The sequence below is a fragment of the Biomphalaria glabrata genome, chromosome 1 (assembly GCF_947242115.1).
Source record: "Biomphalaria glabrata chromosome 1, xgBioGlab47.1, whole genome shotgun sequence".
Lineage (NCBI taxonomy): Eukaryota > Metazoa > Mollusca > Gastropoda > Planorbidae > Biomphalaria > Biomphalaria glabrata.
In genome coordinates, this window is record NC_074711.1 from 37,163,001 (window position 1) to 37,182,643 (window position 19,643).

The window sequence follows — 19,643 nt, forward strand, 5'->3', positions numbered from 1 at the left end:
CCTCCAGCTGCAGAACCTCAAGCCAGGACACAGCCAGCTGCGACATCAACAGGACAACCAGCTAAGTCAGAGGACAAAGTGACATACTTTCTTATTAGGTGCAAGAGTGATAATTAAATCTAGTATTCACTAGAGATAGATGCACCCCCCCCACCTTTTTCATTCTTATATGTATATTTATGTAAATAAATATTCTTTTATTTTTAACTTTGGTATGTATCTTTCATTGCTTTGTCTCGTTGCGTGTCTGCTCCCGATTCATATGCTGATAGGTTGGTGTGTGATAGCTTTAAAAATAATCATCCCCTAGACATAAAACGCGCCAAACACACATCACATTTCCCCACCTGTCACAGATACTTCTGGATTTTGATTCCAATTAACACATTTCTACACTGTTCAAGATAATTGTTAAGATTTATGAATCACTTTGCTTACTCCACCAAACCAACAAGAATTCGTATGTGACTGGACATGTCATCTATAGGACTTAAAACGTTGTCTTTCCCTTTATAGATTCCTCCGAATATATTTACACTAACGTCGATCTCTACAAAGAATAATGGCCTTAAGTTTCTTGTTTATTGTTTAGTGTGTATAAGGAATATATGTATAGGCCTACTAGAAGCACTACATATACATTTAGGTTATCTACGACAATGCTTTAGATTAGTATTAGGCTTTAAGGTGCAAAATATTTTTTTTTAAATTAGGACACTCAAAGTATTACATTTAAAGAGAATATTATTAAATCTTTAAAAATTTACCCGAATGCCTATATAGCCAGCCCCACAGGGTACTGCTGCAGACCTGCCAAATCACAAATACTCCTTCTTCCCTAGTGCTATTAGAGCATGGAATGGGTTGCCTGAGCTAGCTAGGAAAACCAGTGACTTGGCAGAATTTAGGTCATTGATTAATATGCATGACTGAATGCATGACGCGTAGGACGTAATCATCTTCTGTATTATATAAGATAAGAAGGTAAGATAAAACTCCTCAAAGGAAACTGATAAAGGGACTACAATGAATTTCGTTTCTCTTTAACGAAACTCGACCCTAGCAGTTCCAGAGAATGAATACTCGTTCATTTCTAATATAATAATAATAATAATAATAAAGAAAATATGGAAACATAGACTGGAGTCTGAGCTGTCTGGAACTAAGAGCCGTCTTTCGGGCTACTAGTAAACTGTATTGAGGACCTGGAGCGTCTCGGAAGTGTGTCAGTGGTCTTTGCTAATGTTTAGGTAGAAAACGACTTGTAGAACTTAAGACTCCGTGAGTTAAGTCCATTTCTCACTGTGTCAATACATACATAATCTATTTATTACCTCCTTTCGTTGAGTGCTTGCCTTAGATTTACTACAAGAATAAGACAGAAAATATGGGAATCTAGGCTTGGAGATTAAGCGTTTTTGGGAAAAATAACAACATACCCCATTGTTATATCAACCGATGGATAATGACAACTGACCTCACAGATACCTTCAAGGCCCTTACTAGTCCTAAAAAGCGTCCAGAAAGCAATAGCATCATGCTAATGATGTTTTATATGACTTAGAAATGAATAGACTTTACCAACAATCACCCCTTGAATTCTGCACTGTAGAGAAACAAAAATTGCCATTGAAATAAACATTATTTCCCTTTAAACTCCAAATAAGATCTAATACAAATCTTGAAGCGTCTATTATCTGATAAAATGGGCACGAGGGCGTTTTCTGAAGAACCTTTTCTTTCAATCACATGTATGTTTCGATTATCTCTAACAAAGCGGGACCCCGTGACAAATAAGACCTGCAGAAATGAGACATTGACTCTCAAACGAGTGGATCTCGAGCCCGGGTAAGTTAATCAGTTCAACCAACCAAATTATGTTTGCGATCGTCTTCTGCCAATCACGTTGCCCCATTTAGACCGGGCTATAATATCAGGAACCTTTTTTTTTTCCATTCTGTCCAAATATTTCGGAGAGCGTAGAACGTGTTCATGAAGACAGTTTCTTTCTGTACAATTTTCATGAGAAAATAAAAGAGAATTCCGCTATTAAAGTATTAAGATATCATAACTTTTATAATCGTCGTGTGTATGACTATAGTTGAAATGAATCAATCATGTTACTAACTCACAGATCTGAATCTATATTGCTTCCACTTCCATTAGGTTTTGTCTAGCTAACATTTTGTAGTATTTAGATCTGTGTCTCTAAACCTTCACAAAGTTGTCAGTCATACAGTGAATACACGAATCTCTATCTCTCGGCTCTGTGCTACTAAAGTGTGATATTGCCACTTAGTGTAAAACTGATTTGATTGGTACTAACAAAAGCTAATATAAGATGGCATTATTGAAGACACTGAAAGATCTGTGGTATAGCATCTTAAATAGCTGTGTAACTATTGAACCTATCAGGGAGCAGCTTGGTGACTCGAAGAAAGTAGCTTTGGCGATCATCTTTTTGACCAATATGTTGGATAACCTATTGCTGACCTCTGTAGGTAAGTTTGTAACAATTTCTCATGATGAACTTTATTACGAAATAATAAATAAAAAAATAATCTTGAAGTCTATATTTTAAAGTGAAAAAAACAACAACTCACCACTGGAAGGTATCCTTGTCACTACTTTATGCTCAAAAAGTTAAGTTTCCGTATCATACTTCATTGGTATATAGGGTAGATGATGTAAAGGTCATCTGTTTCTGTGGCCCACGGTTAATAAGGGTCTCTTGTGGCCAGCACAACGACCAACCGCCTTTACCTTTGTCCGACTAATGTCAGGTACCCATTAGAGCTGGGTGGACTCAGAAGCGCCCAAAGATCCCGTAATTAAAAATCTCTTTCTCACCAGGATTAGAACCCGGGACCCCCCGAAGCCAAACGCTTTAACTCTCAGTCACCGCGCCTCCAAATTAACGCTTAATATGCGTTTTAAATTTGACATTCCATGCCATTCTTGCAAGTCCAAATTAAATGTTTGCACATAAAAAGACATTTTGATATAAAAAGTTATCAACCTGATCATGACCTGATATATTTTTGTGATACCCTGAAGTTTACAATATTTATGAGTAAATGTGCTCAAGAAAAGTTGATACCTGGGTGTCACGACGTCATTTGAAGAGATAAAACTTGTGTGCTATGCCCTTCTCACTTCAACTGACGTGCGGATTAAGAGGTGCCGTTATTATAAATAAAAAACGAGTAAGATCAGTAAGATGCAATAAAATGTCCAATTGTAGATATAACTTTCTTGTTTTTAATTCTTTTGAGCTTGAAACAACAAATATAGGTATAATACAATCCAGATACATAATACTATTAGTAATGATCAGCTAAAACTAATCATTTACTTTGTACTAGCGACATCTAGCTCTCCGAATTCTATCTGACCCTGACTGTAACTGGTTACCAAAACTTCAACCAGAGGTGGCTTTAGCAGACAGTGACAAAGGATTGTCTTTATCGCACCCTTCATCGCGCGGGGCTTGGGGCGGTTGCCATACTCGCCACCCCCTAATTTTATTCCTTATACCCCCCAAAAAACAACAACAACAACAAACTTCTACAGCCTTCCTCCCACGCTCTTCTGCCTTCACCTCTAGTTTCCCGCCATTTTTATCTTCACTTAACTCGTGCACGTGGATCTGCACTCATGATCACCTGATCATGCGACGTCACATTCTTGCTACTACCCTTGACATGCATAAGCAGGACAGTGGGATTAGGTGTCTTGAATTTTTGTGTCTGCTTTCTGCTGTGTATTCAGAAACTGCAAAATCTATTACAGGATAGCCAATTTCTATTCAGAGTAAAAATTGCCGGATTTCACATCATAAATCGGCAGCTAGACTTATCTTGTATAATTTTATCCAAACAAATGGAAATTCAGTTTGACTACAGTTGTCCACCTCAACATTACTACTATAAAAGTAATAATATAGACTCTAGGTACAAATTTGACTAATGTACTAGGAATGTTCACTTTTACAACCAGTACTTTATGAATTAGAATCAGGCTTCCATGTAGCCTACTTCTCAGTGACGACGAACGACCTTCTAAAAGTGGGATAAAGGAGTTTTGAAAACTTTCTGTTCTAGTCCAGATAATGCCAAAGGTATACAAGCATAATAGAACATTTTGATAACATTGACAATATCTATATTGTTGTTTTACAATGGAAAAGGCAAATGTAATCTAATGTATTTCCATTCCGCCACTCGATTTCCTTTTACTACACCATTAATTCTCTTTATCTTTAAAGTACCAATAATTCCCGCCTTCTTACTGACATTGGACAAGGAAGACTTTTACAGTACAGCAAGCAATAGCACATCCTCCCATAGGCCTTTGTTGTCCCCCCACGAGAAGCAGGTCTTGCTCACCATGAATGATGAGAGTTTTAAAAGCCACAAATCCCACGCCATGTGGGCCAACATCACTGGGGCTGGACCTAACTGGACATCCAGCCACCACCATGGCAGATTTCCTTTGTCAGCAGCGGCGTTCAGTGAAAATGGAAGAGTCGGATGGCTTTTGTCTTCCAAGGCCATAGTTCAGCTCTTTGCAAATTGTTTGGTCGGACCTTTATGTAACAAGTAAGATATTTTATTCACGTGATCAGTTAATAGAAATCACAATTTAAATAAAAAGTTATATATCTAAATATATATTACAATATATCATCGTGTATTATTAGAGTTTGAAGGAATTAGCCTTGGACACATTATAGAATCATAGATTAAGTATATTTTCAATAGTCTCTAAGTTTAAATTAAAATCTTCAATAAATGTATCTAATTTTTCTCAATGGCATTCTCGTCCTCTTGATTCTAACATTTTAATCATCTCTGTCTATCTCTCTCTCGGTCTCTCTTTGTCTCTCTCTGTCTGTCTTCCTCTCTGCCTCTCTCTCTGTGTGTGTCTCTCTCTCTTTCTTTTTCTCTCTGTCTCTCTGTCTATCTCTCTCTCGGTCTCTCTCTTTGTCTCTTTCTCTCTCTCTCTCTCTCTGTGTCTCTCTCTGTCATTTGTCTCTCTCTCTGTCTTTTTCTCCCTGTCTTTTTCTCTCTGTCTCTCTATCTCTCTCTGTCTGTCTCTCTCTCTCTCTCGGTCCCTCTCTCTATCTCTCTCTGTCTGTCTCTCTCTCTCTCGGTCCCTCTCTCTATCTCTCTCTGTCTGTCTATCTCTCTCGGTCCCTCTCTCTGTCTCTCCCTCTCTTATTTTACATCCTGTGTCTCCGTCTGTCTCCTTCAGTATTTATTCCCCAAAACTTGGTCAATAGATTTTTACCCTCGTTTTTTTTTTGTTTCACCATCACCCCCCCCCCTTTTATCCTTGCTACAAATACAATAACCATAATTTTATTGCTAGGCAACGACCATCACCTGACTACGAAGCATACATTGTATTCTATCAGTGAGATATTATTTATTGATTTGAGTAGCAAATGTTTTCAATGCTTCCTTTATCAATATTTTGACATCCAAGATATAGGTCTGACACATAGAAATAAATGGCCTATTTTCATTTTATTTTGTACGAGCCTTATAACCTTTAAATATTATACTTAATTTGAAACCGGGTAATTTTTGTCTGTTTATTCCTCAGATTTGGGTACCCCATCTTCCTTTTTAGCGGAACAGTCATTTTATTGATGTCCTCAATAGGTATGTTTTTAGTTCATAGCACGCGGGCAATGTACAGGCTATGTCAGCAATGAAACAGTTTTAAAAAGTGTCCCCATACTGTGACACCATATTTGTATGCTCTTGTCTCTCTATTTCCTTTCAATGGCTACGCTATCAAAAAATAATGCATTCGGGACTGTATCATCGGCTCTTTTTTTTTTCTTTCTGTCTTGAAAGTAGATCTATATGCTACAGTGAGGTCAAAGCTAGAGCTCTTTAAGCAATGGAGTTTCCTTCCTTTTCGGCTTAAAAGCATTCGCAATGTCTTAAGGTCTTATGTGTCTGCCCTACCTTTAAGCCTAATCTTAAACCTGATTTGTGTGTCCTAATGTGCGACACTTACCTTAAGCCTGATGTGTGTGTGTGTTATCTTCAGTAAAACGTGTCTCCTATTTTAGGTTTAATCTCTGTGTGTCTGTGTGTGTTTGAATCCCGATTCGAGCTGAGTTGAGTTTGCTGAACACTTAATAGTTGCGCGAGAGTCTCTCAGCTACCTCCCAAAACTCGTCAACAATAGAGTATTGTCTTGTAGTAAATGCCTACACTAAAGCATACAAGATGCGTCATATAAAGCAATTATTGTAACTTAATCATGGTGTGTCCTATAATATGTCAGATGTATGTGCTCTATCTTTAGTCAGACAGGTGTGACATATATTAGGTCAGGCTCATGTGTCCTATCTTAAGCTAGATATGTTTACCCTATCTTAAGTCAGATAGGTGTGCCTAAACATAGATAGGTGTGCCTTATCTTAAGTCAGATACATATGATGTGCCTTATTTTAAGTCAGATTCATGTGTCCTATCTTGTATTTGTTGTGTTTACCCTAACTTAAGTCAGATGTATTTGTCTTATCTTATGTTTTTATTTATGAAAGAAGTTTGAATGTGTACAGTCTGACACTTCCATAGAAGGCGGCTGTTATGATGTCCAGCATTTGGGATAGTAATACGGCTATTATGTAATTGTATTATCTATATGTTGGTTTAATCTCTTGGCTTCTTTCTGATTCCTTTACGGGAGAGCATACCTACAAATAAAATAATTTCGGATCTGGCCCTGAGATCTCTAAGTAGCTTCAAGTTCATGGACAGCAGTGAAGTTTCGATTTCATTTGGTGTTAAACTTGTAGAATAATCTAAAACACGCTTTTAAAATCGCAGTCATGTTTTTAGCGGCCCCCGAAAGGGGAAAAGACGCTATTAGTTTTGTGCGAAACGTCTGTCCGTCCGTCCCGTTTAGATCTCGTAAACTAGAAGAGATATTGAAAATCCGACTTCACAATATTTTAGACCATTCAAAGTTCTGATGCAACGGCTACTTTTTTTTTTTCCTGAAATCGAAAATTCTAATTTTTAAAATTAATTATGCAAGCAGTTTTTTATAAGAAAAAGCTAATTAGTATGCATTATATGTTAGACCTAATTTAAGACGAATAGTAATCTTATATACATCATTTTCGTGAACATTTTTTCTATATAGCGGAATTTTTTTTTTTTTTTTTGAGGATTCGAATATGAGATTGAGCCTTTTCAAAACAATTAACTTATTTAGTTCGAACAGAGGGTCCCGGGTTCGAATCCTGGTGAAGACTGGGATTTTCAACTTCTGAGTCTACCCAGCTCTAATGGGTACCTGACATTAGTTGGGGAAAAGCAAAGGCGGTTGGTCGTTGTGCTGGCTACATGACACCCTCGTTAACCGTAGGCCACAAAAACAGATGAACTTTACATCATCTGCCCTATAGACCACAAACTAGTTAGGCCAGGTTCACATCTAACTTTACATTCACTTTCACGTATCCTTTGATCTGCGGGACGGTTGGGGCACTACACAAGATCTGTTAACCTTCTTTCTCCATTCTTATCTCTCATTTGTCTTTGATATAATTTCATTCGGATTTTCTTTCTGAAAATATTGAAACCTACCTGGGTGGACCACTGGTCGTGCGGTTTGCGCGCTGGACTGTCGTTTGGATTTATCGACGATCGAAGGTTCAAACCCTGCCTGCTCCCATCTCCCGTCGTCCTGCGGGAGGTTTGGACTAGGAAGTAAACTATCTTCAACTCTGAAGGATTATCCGAATTATGTAAAACATTTTACTTCGGGGGCCGATTTTGAGTTTGTGTTTCCACACAAACTGTCTTTTGAAACCTTGTTCTTTTTGTATTCAGCCAAAATATTTACATGAAACTATTGTTTTCTTTATGGAGTCAATTATATTTTTACAGTATTTGCAATAGCTGAGAGTTATGTACCATTGTTTATTGCACGTGCAATTCAAGGTCTTGGCTCAGCGGCAGCAGTTATATCTGGTAAGAGGTTTTCTTGTTTTACAAAGCTTGTATCAACTCTGTCTGTCTGGTATAGATTTCAAACGTAATTTTCTCATAATTCACAATCTTAGATGACGTTGAAAATTTACATAGTGGAAGACTTTTATTAATAAAACATGAACCAATAAAAAAAATTCAACAATTAGTTAATTAAAATAGTGCTAATTAACTAATTGTGTTTGATATTGAACAATGGAAATAAATCTAGAAGTATTGAGATGGTCACTGCACATGTAGAGTTCTTCCCTTTAGCTAATTTTTTAAAAATAGTATTTTTTACTTGTTATTTCCTTTTATTTAAATTCTAAATGTATCTCCAACTTTTCCCAATATTAACATTCCTTGTTCCATTTAGGAATGAGCATTGTAGCCAACCGTTTCCCCGAGGATAAAAGCCGAAGTCGTGCTATGGGCATTGCTTTGGGAGGAGCAGCTTTGGGAATCTTGAGTAAGACCCTGATGTTTTGGATACATTCACTAACATATTTTTCTAAGTCTTATTGACAGGGGGGTGGGGTTCCATAGATTTTAAGATATTAGTTGTTTAGATTCCTATTCCTATGTGAAAGTATGTTTATATTCACACCGTATATAATGAACGTTTCTTTCCCTAGTTGGTTACCCGTTTGGTGGTATTATTTATTCCTTCATTGGTAAGACGGTCGTCTTTCTAGTGCTCGGAGGATTTATTTTTATCGACTTAGGTAAGTAGCTGAGAAATAAATATTTGATATAAAACAATTTAAGTAAATAACAAGTCAAACTTCCTTGTATCAGATATGGTTACATTCACCACCTTCAATTATCCCTTAGTCTGTTTGACCTTTGGGGTACAACACAAGATCTGTTGACAGTCCTTATCCATTTCTCTGTCTTTCGCCTTGGACAATCTTCCTTAATGTCCCGCAAAACTAAAACTATCACGAGGTCCTCAGGGCTCGCAAGAACAAGAAGATGAGTCAGAAAAAGGTGTGAAGACAACTTAAAAGAATTGACGGGCCTGCCATTGAGGGAGATCCTATAAGAGTCAAAAGACAGAGAGGAATGGAGAAAGGAGGTCAACAGACTAAGGGATAGGTGAAGGCTCTACTGTGTTGTTAGATGGTTGTGATTAAGTAGTGACTCTATGTTCTTGTATTGGAAGACCATGAACTCTCTTCCTAGTCCTCAGTGACGAGGACTGCTGACAATAGACCCCATGTAACATAGCTTCAGTGAGATATATTGACTGTTGCGGTCAAAGAAATGAAACGTCAAAATCTTCTCGTTTAATGAAACAATATTCTAGTATTATTGAATGAATTTATCATAGTGCAAAGCATTTTGCTTTTCCATTTTATTTTTAGGCACAAATTTTAGTGAAACATAAATACAAGACATTATAATGCGGGGTGCCATTCTTTTTTTCGTGAGATTTGATTTGATTGTAAAAGTTGTCGAAACAATGATTTCTTAGTAATGTTAATATTGCATTCAACTGCCTGTTTTCACTTCTTCCACCAGGTTTACAGTGGTTTGTGTTTGGTTTGAATGTACACATTGAAGTAAGTCGTACTGATATTGGAAACAAAAAAAAGCTAAAGCTACCTTAAAGCTTTATTTCACTTCAAAAAAGAAAACAAACTTGAACGAAAGTTTGTGTTTTTAGTTATGTAAAGTGTAAAACTCAGTTTGTAAAAAAAAATACAATTTAAAATACTCATGTTGCACATTTAATTACATATGTTTCCTAGACTTACAGTAAGGTGACACCTGTCTACGTACTTCTGCGAGATAAGCACATACTCATTGCAACAGGTGAGATCAACAATGTTTCATTTCTATTTTTGATGGCTTCACGTTTAGCTTGCCCTAACATGTGGAATGAAACAGGTGTAACAAACCTGATGTTACTATTAGCTTATATTGAATTAATATGAACAATTTAACTTCAACTCAATTACTCAAATTATCAAAAGTAATTCTAACACGATACATCGTAGCTTTCCATCGATCGTTCTGCAGTAATACATTATTTCAACAGTATCGTTTGAAAATTGTTTCTTCAATAAATAAATAAACTTTGATAAATATAGTGGGAAGCGTGGTCGAGAGGCTATGAAGGCTTGAACTTGGCTTGGCTTAGCTATCTATGAAGGGGGCTCGAGCAGAGTTGTGTTTACTGATCGCCTAAAAGGCAGCAAGGACAACCTTCTGCCAGATACCCCACTGGTCCACAAATGAGACTGGACCGTAGCGCTCTGAGCATGATATAAGCATGGAAGTAGTGCTATATAAAAACTATACTTATTATAATATAAGATGCACACATTTGGGATTCATTGAATAATGACAAGTTGGCAGCTCCCTATTTTCTTACTGTCTGTGACGTTTTCTTTTGAGAGTTGAAGTTTACATAATTGGTTATTGATGTCTCACTATGTTATGGCCACACTTGCACATTCTCCAATACTCCACTGAAGTTCCATGATATGGATGTGCAGTTCAAGACAATCACAGTGAATGAATATATAGATGCATTAAGTTACTGTGAAAAAACATCACATAAATAAACTGTATAAGCATTAAAAATAAAATCTATGATAAGGTAGCAATCAGATAGTAAGGTAGCAGCCAGATAATGCAGTAGCAGACAGATAACAAGGTAGCTTGACGGACATTATAACGCGCTCTGAGATGAACTCCGATGGGTAAAAGGACAGGAAGGACTTCTACTCCAGTTGTGCCCTGGCGAGGAAATTCTGCTGATCGGCGTAGTGCGTCATAAAGGTCGATTAAACGTGATCAAAACATTAACCAACAATGAGTAATGTATTACGATGAACCCCACTATCTTTAATAGTCTTTTATAAAGACCCAACCTAGAAACTATAATGAGTCTTGACCCTTTTTTTTTTTAAATATTCTTTGCTTATTCTAATAATTTTTTTCTCCTACTAAGGTATCCACCTGAAGCTTTGTTGGACACCTTTATTACTTTAAAAAAAAATCTTTATTGGCCTTCTTAGTCAATTTACTGGACAGTATGTGCAGCCCAGGGTGACACTCTTTTATTCAATTATGGGCATGTTAATGTGAAAGTTTCTTCCATTCTGTAGGCAATACATGACGTTGAGAACTGAACCTCATGGACTTATTTAATATCTTGCGTTTCTCACTCACCTCAGAAAAAAAAATTACAATTGATTTAAGATATACATTTTCATTATAAGTCAATACAACATTGAATTGAGTATCTTTATTCATTTATAGCATCGTTCAATGGTACACGTGAGGAATATAAGCGTGCGTACTACTAGAAGCTGTAGCACTCAAAAAGACGCACTACGTCGTTTACGTATTGAGAGTTTACAGTTTTTATAGCTATTCATTTTGGATTAACCAACCATTAACATTTCATGGGAAGAAATAGCAGGCCCTCTTCCTAAGATCTTCATCATTCTTTATTAGTGTGAAACACAGGACTTAAGTCACAACACGCTTATTTCCACGGTCACGTGCTTTCCCGTTCTGCCCTGTCCTCTCAGCTTCATCTAGTACACTGTAGCGTAATGTTCTTTTCCATGTTTCTCCGCGTCTTGTGCTCTGGGAGGTTCAAATCTAGCTCTGTTGTTGTCATGTTTTCATAGAGTGTTACCATCTTCACTGTCTATGATCTGCAATTCTTTATTTCTTTGTCCGCCTTTCCCACAGGATTTGGCGTTTTGTACTTTTTTCAAAACTTTATATGCAGCAACTCTTAATTCCTTTCAGGTGTCATTTGTTTAACAACGATGTCTATGTCTGTGTTAGAGCCTACAGTACCTTTGTGGGCAATGAGTTTTATGAAAGTAAAAAACTGGGAGTTGGGTGAGTCAACACAATACAGTTAATGAAACAAAACTTTTCAAAATAGTAAAGAGAAATAAATTACGAATAATAACTGGTATCTTTAAAAAGCTTGCAATTATGATTCATACACCATAACATATAGAAAACTCATAACATTTGTAAACTAGGGAAAAAAAAACATTATGCTTATTTGCATTTTTTTTGTTTTGGTTCAATAAGATAAAGGCTTAAGTAGGTAGTAGGTCAGGGGTAGAGAAACAGCTGTTGGTGTCACTGTTTTGTTTTTAAACACGACGCTATTGAATACCTCATATGAAACCATCATTGTTGTCCATTTCGTTGACCCAAAGAATAAATTGAGGAACAAAACACAGCCAATTTATATTTCATTTCTTTTTTTCACTAAAGCTAAAAAACTACAACAAAACTTAATGTTTCTATCTTACTAAAGACCAAAGTATGGTACTTCATCCATCACAGACGACCGGCATTGAGCCTGGAGTTCTTATTGTTGTTGATAATTTTAAAATTAACAAAGTCCTACTGTTTAAATTTAACGTGTACCAACTTTTACCAGACAGACATACAAAAATGAGTTGCTATAAGCTTTGTAACAAGCAATAGAAAAAAGATTACTAAAACAAGGTTACAAAAGACAGTGTGGAAACACAAACTCAAAATCGGCCCCCGAAGTGGAGCTTCAATATTTTCAGAAAGAACATCCAAATGAAATTATTTCAAAGACAAATGAGACATAAGAATGAAAGAAGGTTAACAGATCTTGTGTAGGGCCCCAACGGTACCGCGGATCAAAGAATAGGTGAAAGTGAATGTAAATTTAGATGTGAACCTGGCCTAACTAGTTCCCCTTTCAGTCCTTGTAGCAGATGATGTAAAGTACATATGTTTTTGTGGCCTACGGTTAACGAGGGTGTCATGTAGCCAGCACAACGACCAACCGCCTTTACTTTTCCCCAACTAATGTCAGGTACCCATTAGAGCTGAGTGGACTCAGAGGCTCCCAAAGATTCCAAAGTTGAAAATCCCAGTCTTCACCAGGATTCGAACCCAGGACCCCCGGTTCGGAAGTTAAGCGCTTTACCGCTCAGCCACCGCGATTCCCCTGGCCAAACTGATATAATTGATTTAATTGTTTTGAAAAGGCTCAATCTCTTATTCGAATCCAATAAAAAAATTTAATAAATTCCGCAATAAAAAATGTTGAGGAAAATAACGTTTACAAGATTACTATTCATTTTAAATTAGGTCTAACTTATAATGCGTACTAATTAGCTTTTTCTCTTTAAAAAAACTGCTTGCATAACTAATTTTAAAAATTAGATTTTTCGCTTTCAGAAAAAAAAAAGTAGCCGTTGCATCAGAACTTTGAATGGTCTAAAATATTGTGATGTCGGATTTTCAATATCTTTTCTAGTTTACGAGATCTAAACGGGACAGACGGACAGACATTTCGCACAAAACTAATAGCGTCTTTTCCCCCTTCGTGGGCCGCTAAAAACAACTTCTATTTATCTGAAAACGGCATGGTTTAGCTCCCTTTCTACTATCTAAAACAAAATTAATAAATTATTACTAATTGATTAATAAATTGGTTAATTTTTGGATTGATTCGTGTATTGTCATCGACTATGAATAATTATGCGAAATTTCAACTGGGTCCGAGAATGGAAAAAAAATGAAATTGTCAAAGCGTAATAAGGGAATTAAATTCATATATACATCCACATTTATTCCCCATATTTCAATATAAAAAATTAATCACCAGTAATTTATTTGCTAAGTAGTTACTTTTTTTTTTATTGATTCATGCCTTTGTCAGGTTAATGAATAATTGTGCAGGTTTCAACTTGATCCGAGAATGGGAAATGGGAGAAAAAAATCATGTTCAAACTATTGACCAGACAGCCAGAGTGAGTTGATATAGGGCAAATAAAGGCTTTGTAATTAGAAAAACGTTTTATGTGTTTTATATTTTAAATACATATTTTTTTTAAATTTAGGGCTGATATTTCTTCCTGATTCTATCGGCTATTTCATTGGAACCAACTGTTTTGGGGAAGTATCTCAGCGAATCGGAAGGTAAACAATGAGAATTGAGATCATCCTGAATGTGTTTTAAAATATAAGGACAATTTAATAAAGATTTTTTGTTGTTCTTTTTGTTTCAGATGGTATTGTTGTGTATTTTGCATTTTGTTGATCGCTCTTTGTCAGATCTGTGTAAGTAGTTTTTTTTTTAGATAGTTCTATTATACAACTACTAGAAAAACCAAATGATTTCACAGTTTATGAAGCTTACAATTAGCACATAAAAAACACATACATGCATGATACAGTTATTCCAGTCACATACGAAGCTTTGGCATTAACCCATATCTCCTCTCTTTCGACCTCTTTCATATAAAATCGCAGGCCTTAATTGGATACATAACCTTCAGAAAAAAGTGTTTTTTTTTTTTTTTTTACAAAAAGAGCATTTATGTAATTATCATGTATTAAAATCTTAAAACAAATAGAATTAGAATAGTCAACTTTTCGTAACGTTGCAAAAACATAAATTTTTATAATACGTATATAACTATAAATATCCAGATTTATCTCCCTAGATCGGTTTATATAATTTTTTTTTTAAATAGTGCTAGACAAAAAGAGACTTTCATATTCGAACCATATGGGAAAAAGTTTTACGATTTGCATCCCAAAATTTCTATGTTGTTGTTTCTTTGTATTAAATTTGTATCTTCAATATTTACATTGTACCAAAAAAGTGATTTTGTTGAACAAGTGTTTTTGATATTTCATTTAAGATCTATTTTTTTTTTTTTCAAGTTTAAGTATATACTGGAAATTCTTAAGCATTTAAATAGTAATGGAATATATTTCATATATATTTTAACGAAGTTTAATATAAACGATTTTATTAAAAAATACATAACTGGTTACATACTCGAACTCCCCAAGAATTATACTTTCGGTGTTTCTGATATTCCTCCTGATCTAAATCCTAAATCGAGGCTCTGACCTCAACGACCCACACCAAAAATTTAAAGTTAAAAAAGAGATATGTATCCACGAATTAACTTGCATTTCTGCATTCATCGCTTTTTTTTCCCTATTTTGTTGTCAGTTGCCTTTTGCTACTTCAATCCCACAACTGATTCTACCACACTTTGGTCTAGGGTTGGGATTAGGTAAGTGTATCAATAATATTATAAGATGTATATTAATAATTTAATAATTGAAACATGCTTTATAAATTGTTTATGTACTAAAAGGTAGAAAATAACATTAAAATGACTTAACATTCTATAAATTAAGATATCTTCCATTCGTCTTTGCTGTATTAAAAAAAACGAGGAAGTTAATTATTCTATTGCAAGCTTCAGTCGCGAAGCGACTTCTGATCATCTCATGAAAAAGATATGATTGCCCTGACATTACCTATGGTCGAAACAATGTTGCCCACACACCTGACCTGTTCCCTCCTCTCCACGTAGCCAACGAAAAAGCAAGTGCCGATACAGTTTGGGATCAGCGGCGTCACATGCTCTGCCAGAGTGTAGTACTGTGTTCTGCATGCTGACTCAGGTTCGCCGACTCCTGATTTCCCCCAGGGTTGACTCTCAAAGCCTTTCTTTGTGTATAGCTGCAATGCAGCAGAGGTTTGAATTCAGAGTTGTCATTCTCTTAGGAGGGTAGTAAGCCAAGGACAACGAGCCCCTATTGTCCGAAGCTAACTTGTTAAGGCGCCAGTTGCTCGCCTTTGCCCCTTGTCCTGATAGTAATAACCCAATATCCGAGCCACACGTGAAGGCAAGAAGGTAGTCAGAGGCTATTTGAGACGCATGCCCTTGAAGTATTTTATAGGTAATGGAGTGAAAATATCCATTACCACTTCCGGCATTAGAAACCTTACGGAACCAGATACATAAATAATGAGATTTTCATCTAGTCACGTGATTGGGGAACGTGCTGTGTTTCACCTAGTTGTAAATATCCACCTGTAAATTTGTCAAACCTCAAGCAGACGAAGATAATTTTAATACTTTTGAAAAGGAAACATGTTCATAAGAAATGTTTCACTAAAATAAAAAAAATATATAATTATGCAAAAGAACAACATTGAGCTAGCGTTGTGTGTGTCACTTACCAAGATAAAATGTTCACTATGACAGGAATAACTGACGCAGCAATCATGCCACTTCTTGCTCTACTTGTGGATGTCAAAAACGAGTCTTTCTACGGCTGTGTCTACGCTGTTGCACAGCTGGCTGTATGTTTGGCATATTCTGTGGGTAAGGTGATCTTGTCGGGCCCGAAATAAACGTTTATTAATATAGTGAAATATAAAAAATAAAGATTAACCCCCAGTACTGTTGCTTGAAATTTCAGGACCGTTTGCCGCTGGTATGATAATAAAAGAAGTAGGATTTCCATGGTATGTTCTAGCTTTCACATTTATACTATTTTATCGTTAAAGGTGTCACGAAGATTGTTCGTATATCGATGTGCTTCCTTTAATTAGAATCTTATTACATATTTATAAATGTGTCCATTTTCAACAACATTTTGGTCTGAATTTAGTCATTTAGTTTGTAAATATAATCTAATATTTCAATTATAAAGTTATGGAATCTACTTGGGTAAAATGTGTTCAAATTAACTTCAAAGTGTATTGACTAAATCTGAGAAAGAGACGATAAAACAGACAGTATTGACACGGTAGTATTCTTACATGGATACAACTGACTCTTTAGCCCGGCAAAAAGTCACAACGGCCAATCTACTATTAACAAGAGTTTAAGGTATATGACTCATTCTATATTGTAAGACATTGGAGGCGCCCAGATGAGTCACTGATTTTAGTTTCTTCTTGAGACGGGACAGAATCTGATTGTGAATAATCAATCAAATTCCGGAGCGGCAAAGTTTGCCACCGTTCGTGCATGTATATACATCTGTTTTAGGGCTAGCTGATAGGGCAACTTTCTTTTTCTTTCTCTTGACCAAGACCGCTTTTATTCTTTTGTTCTCGGCGAGGTTTGTACCGGCACTCAGTCTCTCCACATTCTGTTCGGTCTTGGGCTATTTCCTCCCACATACTTTGATTGACCCCTGTAGTTCTCATGCCTTGCTGGAAGACATCTCTGTAGGTTTGTTTTGGTTGTCCTTTGGTCTGACTCCTTCCGCAAGCTCAGCATAGAGGATGCTTCTGAAGTTTCTCCATTTGGCCTGCGTAGTCTTCTCCGTTTTTATTAAGTCAGAATAATGTAAGATTATTATTAAATTATGTGTACAGTGTGCTTTAAAAAAAAAATTAAATTTGACTGTTTTGATAACTATTGATGTACATTACATTTATTTCAATTGGATCTAAGATCTGTTGACAATTTTAGAAGTAATGGACCATTCATTGTCAATAAATAAATTTTTGATGACTATAAGTATTCTACAGTAAAAAAAATATTGGTTTCCAATACATAATACTTTGTTACCTTCAATTGATTAATTTGAACTTGTATAAATTATCTTTTTAGAATATAATAATCGTGCCTATTTAGTAATTTTAAAAATGATTTTTAAATTTTAAGGCTGATGCGAGGCATGGCTATTCTGAACATTCTCTTTAGCCCATTGTGTTTTATCCTGAGTAAAGCTCCGATATCATTAGACGAAGACGTGAGTATTCCAATTGACTCTCAGTGCTTAGACTATTTTCAAGTAGACACTAATAGTTGCACACAACGAACACAAAATTAGACCTATCTCAGTTCATCACTTTTTAATTTAACAAACAGGTCGTCATTTCTACATCTCTTTGATGTCTAAAATAAGATTCCAATATGTATACCTTTATACATTTTCCAGAAACCACTGACCAAGTCGGACATTGATAATAAATACTACACGCAAGAGAAAGAGATAGACGAAGCATGTTTCAAATATGGCCATCTAATTGAAGATGATGACTAATAGGGTCATTGTACATGACGTGTAATGCATTATTTAAAAACAACAACAACAAAAAACAACAACAACAACAAACAGTTGTTATGGACGATCAAAAGAAATTCTAATAACAGAAACTTCAGACAACGCTAGAATCATTGTTCTACAGTTGCAAGACTAGCTTTTGATTTGTTAGTTCGCATTACCAACAAGCCATCAAATAGAAAAACATATTTATTTTAGTTTTTAAGAAAATCAACGCCCGTGCAATTTAGATACTAACACAGGGGTGGGCAACATTTTGTATCGAGGGCCGCATTAAAAAAAGTTTGGGAATGGCGGGCCGCATATATATATTAGAACGATAAGCTTGCTGTGTAGAATGTCTTTTAATTCATATATACACTGTATTACGATTTTTTAAAATTGCTGTTATCTTTTTATATCACTACTTCTTACACTCGTGCATAATGTTTCGGAACAGTGAAACTATCTTACTAGTTGTTACCCCTGTGACTGCTGTCAAATTACAGTCAGTCAACATTGACCAGTGATTATACTTGTTTAGTTTCCACAAAATATGCTTGCTCACTAATGAGACAATTTATGTTTCGGAATTTAAATGTCGGGACGAGCGAAGCCTACCCTTGTGGAGCATCACCAGAGAATGCTGACCATGTCCTTCAATGGTGCATACTAAATCAAGGGACCCGAACAAGACTCCCCAAAGACTATTTTGAGAACTGTCTGATCTGGAAGCCACTACGCGGTTCATCTCAGATATAGGATTACTGATCTGAACCCTCCAACATGTAAAATGAGAACGAAGAAGAAGAACTGATGTATGTGTACCCAAATAGTGTGAACAGCAGCAAGGTTTCTTAAGGTGTGGAAATGCAGCTTCTGGCACCCATAATACTCCCGTGGTAGTGCTGACTGGAACTTCTCTTTGCTCTGGAGCTGAATCGGCTTCTCTTAATAAGTGTTGTACTTTTCATTTCGCTGAAGATAGTTTCACCTTTAAGCAAAAGAAAATGACAAAACTATTCCTGTTTCAAGTTTATGGTTCGCAGTCAAAGATCGAGCTCCATCAGTTGTCACACTTGCCATCTTGTTCCAAGCCTACCCAACACTCAGACATTGTTTCTTAAATTGAGTGTATTGATGTATAGCCAATAAGCAAAATCTTCGTTTACTGGAAACTTTTAATAATGAGACAATTTCAATAATTTATATAGATATATTTTTTTATAAATATTTGCATTTTTATATCTATATACTGTGGGCACAACTGATTTCTGTAGGTGTCGGCGGGCCGCATAAAACACCTCGGCGGGCCGCATGTGGCCCGCGGGCCGTAATTTGCCCACCCCTGTACTAACAGATGTTGCCAAAATTATGTGTATGTTTTTGTTAACTTTATATTACCAAAAATACTACTGCAGCAGAATTGCATAAATTGAGGGAAAATCCAATAATAACAACCTTTGTGGTGTCTCCGGTGAAACGGAAGTATGGGTAAAGTCAACATTTTTGTAAAACTATACAATATTTTTTTTTTGCATTTAAAAGCACAGTAAAATAAAATTAATAATCAAAATGTCATACAAAGAAAAGATTACTGTGAATTAATAGAATTATCTCTATTTGAGAAAAACAACAACAACAACAACTCTGAGTTACGATTGTGTTTAATATGTCTCTATGGTAACACTTTATTTGCAAAGGTAAATATATCGGTCCTATGTTTGTATTTTGATCTGAAAGTTGTGCTTATTGTAGCTTTTGTCGTTTTTATTTGATGTATCATTCAAC

At 35.9% G+C, this 19,643-nt stretch overlaps 1 protein-coding gene across 1 annotated transcript; it reads left to right on the forward strand.

Annotated features, from left to right (window-relative positions):
• Nucleotides 1-1,988: 1,988 nt before the first annotated feature.
• LOC106071507 (synaptic vesicular amine transporter-like) lies at nt 1,989-19,392 on the forward strand. Its single transcript, XM_013231631.2, has 16 exons — nt 1,989-2,501; nt 4,268-4,601; nt 5,611-5,669; nt 7,923-8,006; nt 8,383-8,475; nt 8,642-8,731; nt 9,531-9,571; nt 9,761-9,824; nt 11,781-11,876; nt 13,880-13,958; nt 14,048-14,099; nt 15,007-15,070; nt 16,055-16,174; nt 16,272-16,317; nt 17,471-17,558; nt 17,748-19,392. The coding sequence occupies exons 1-16, from the start codon at nt 2,342-2,344 to the stop codon at nt 17,850-17,852; spliced, it is 1,575 nt and encodes a 524-aa protein (XP_013087085.2). The 5' UTR covers nt 1,989-2,341; the 3' UTR covers nt 17,853-19,392.
• Nucleotides 19,393-19,643: the final 251 nt, after the last annotated feature.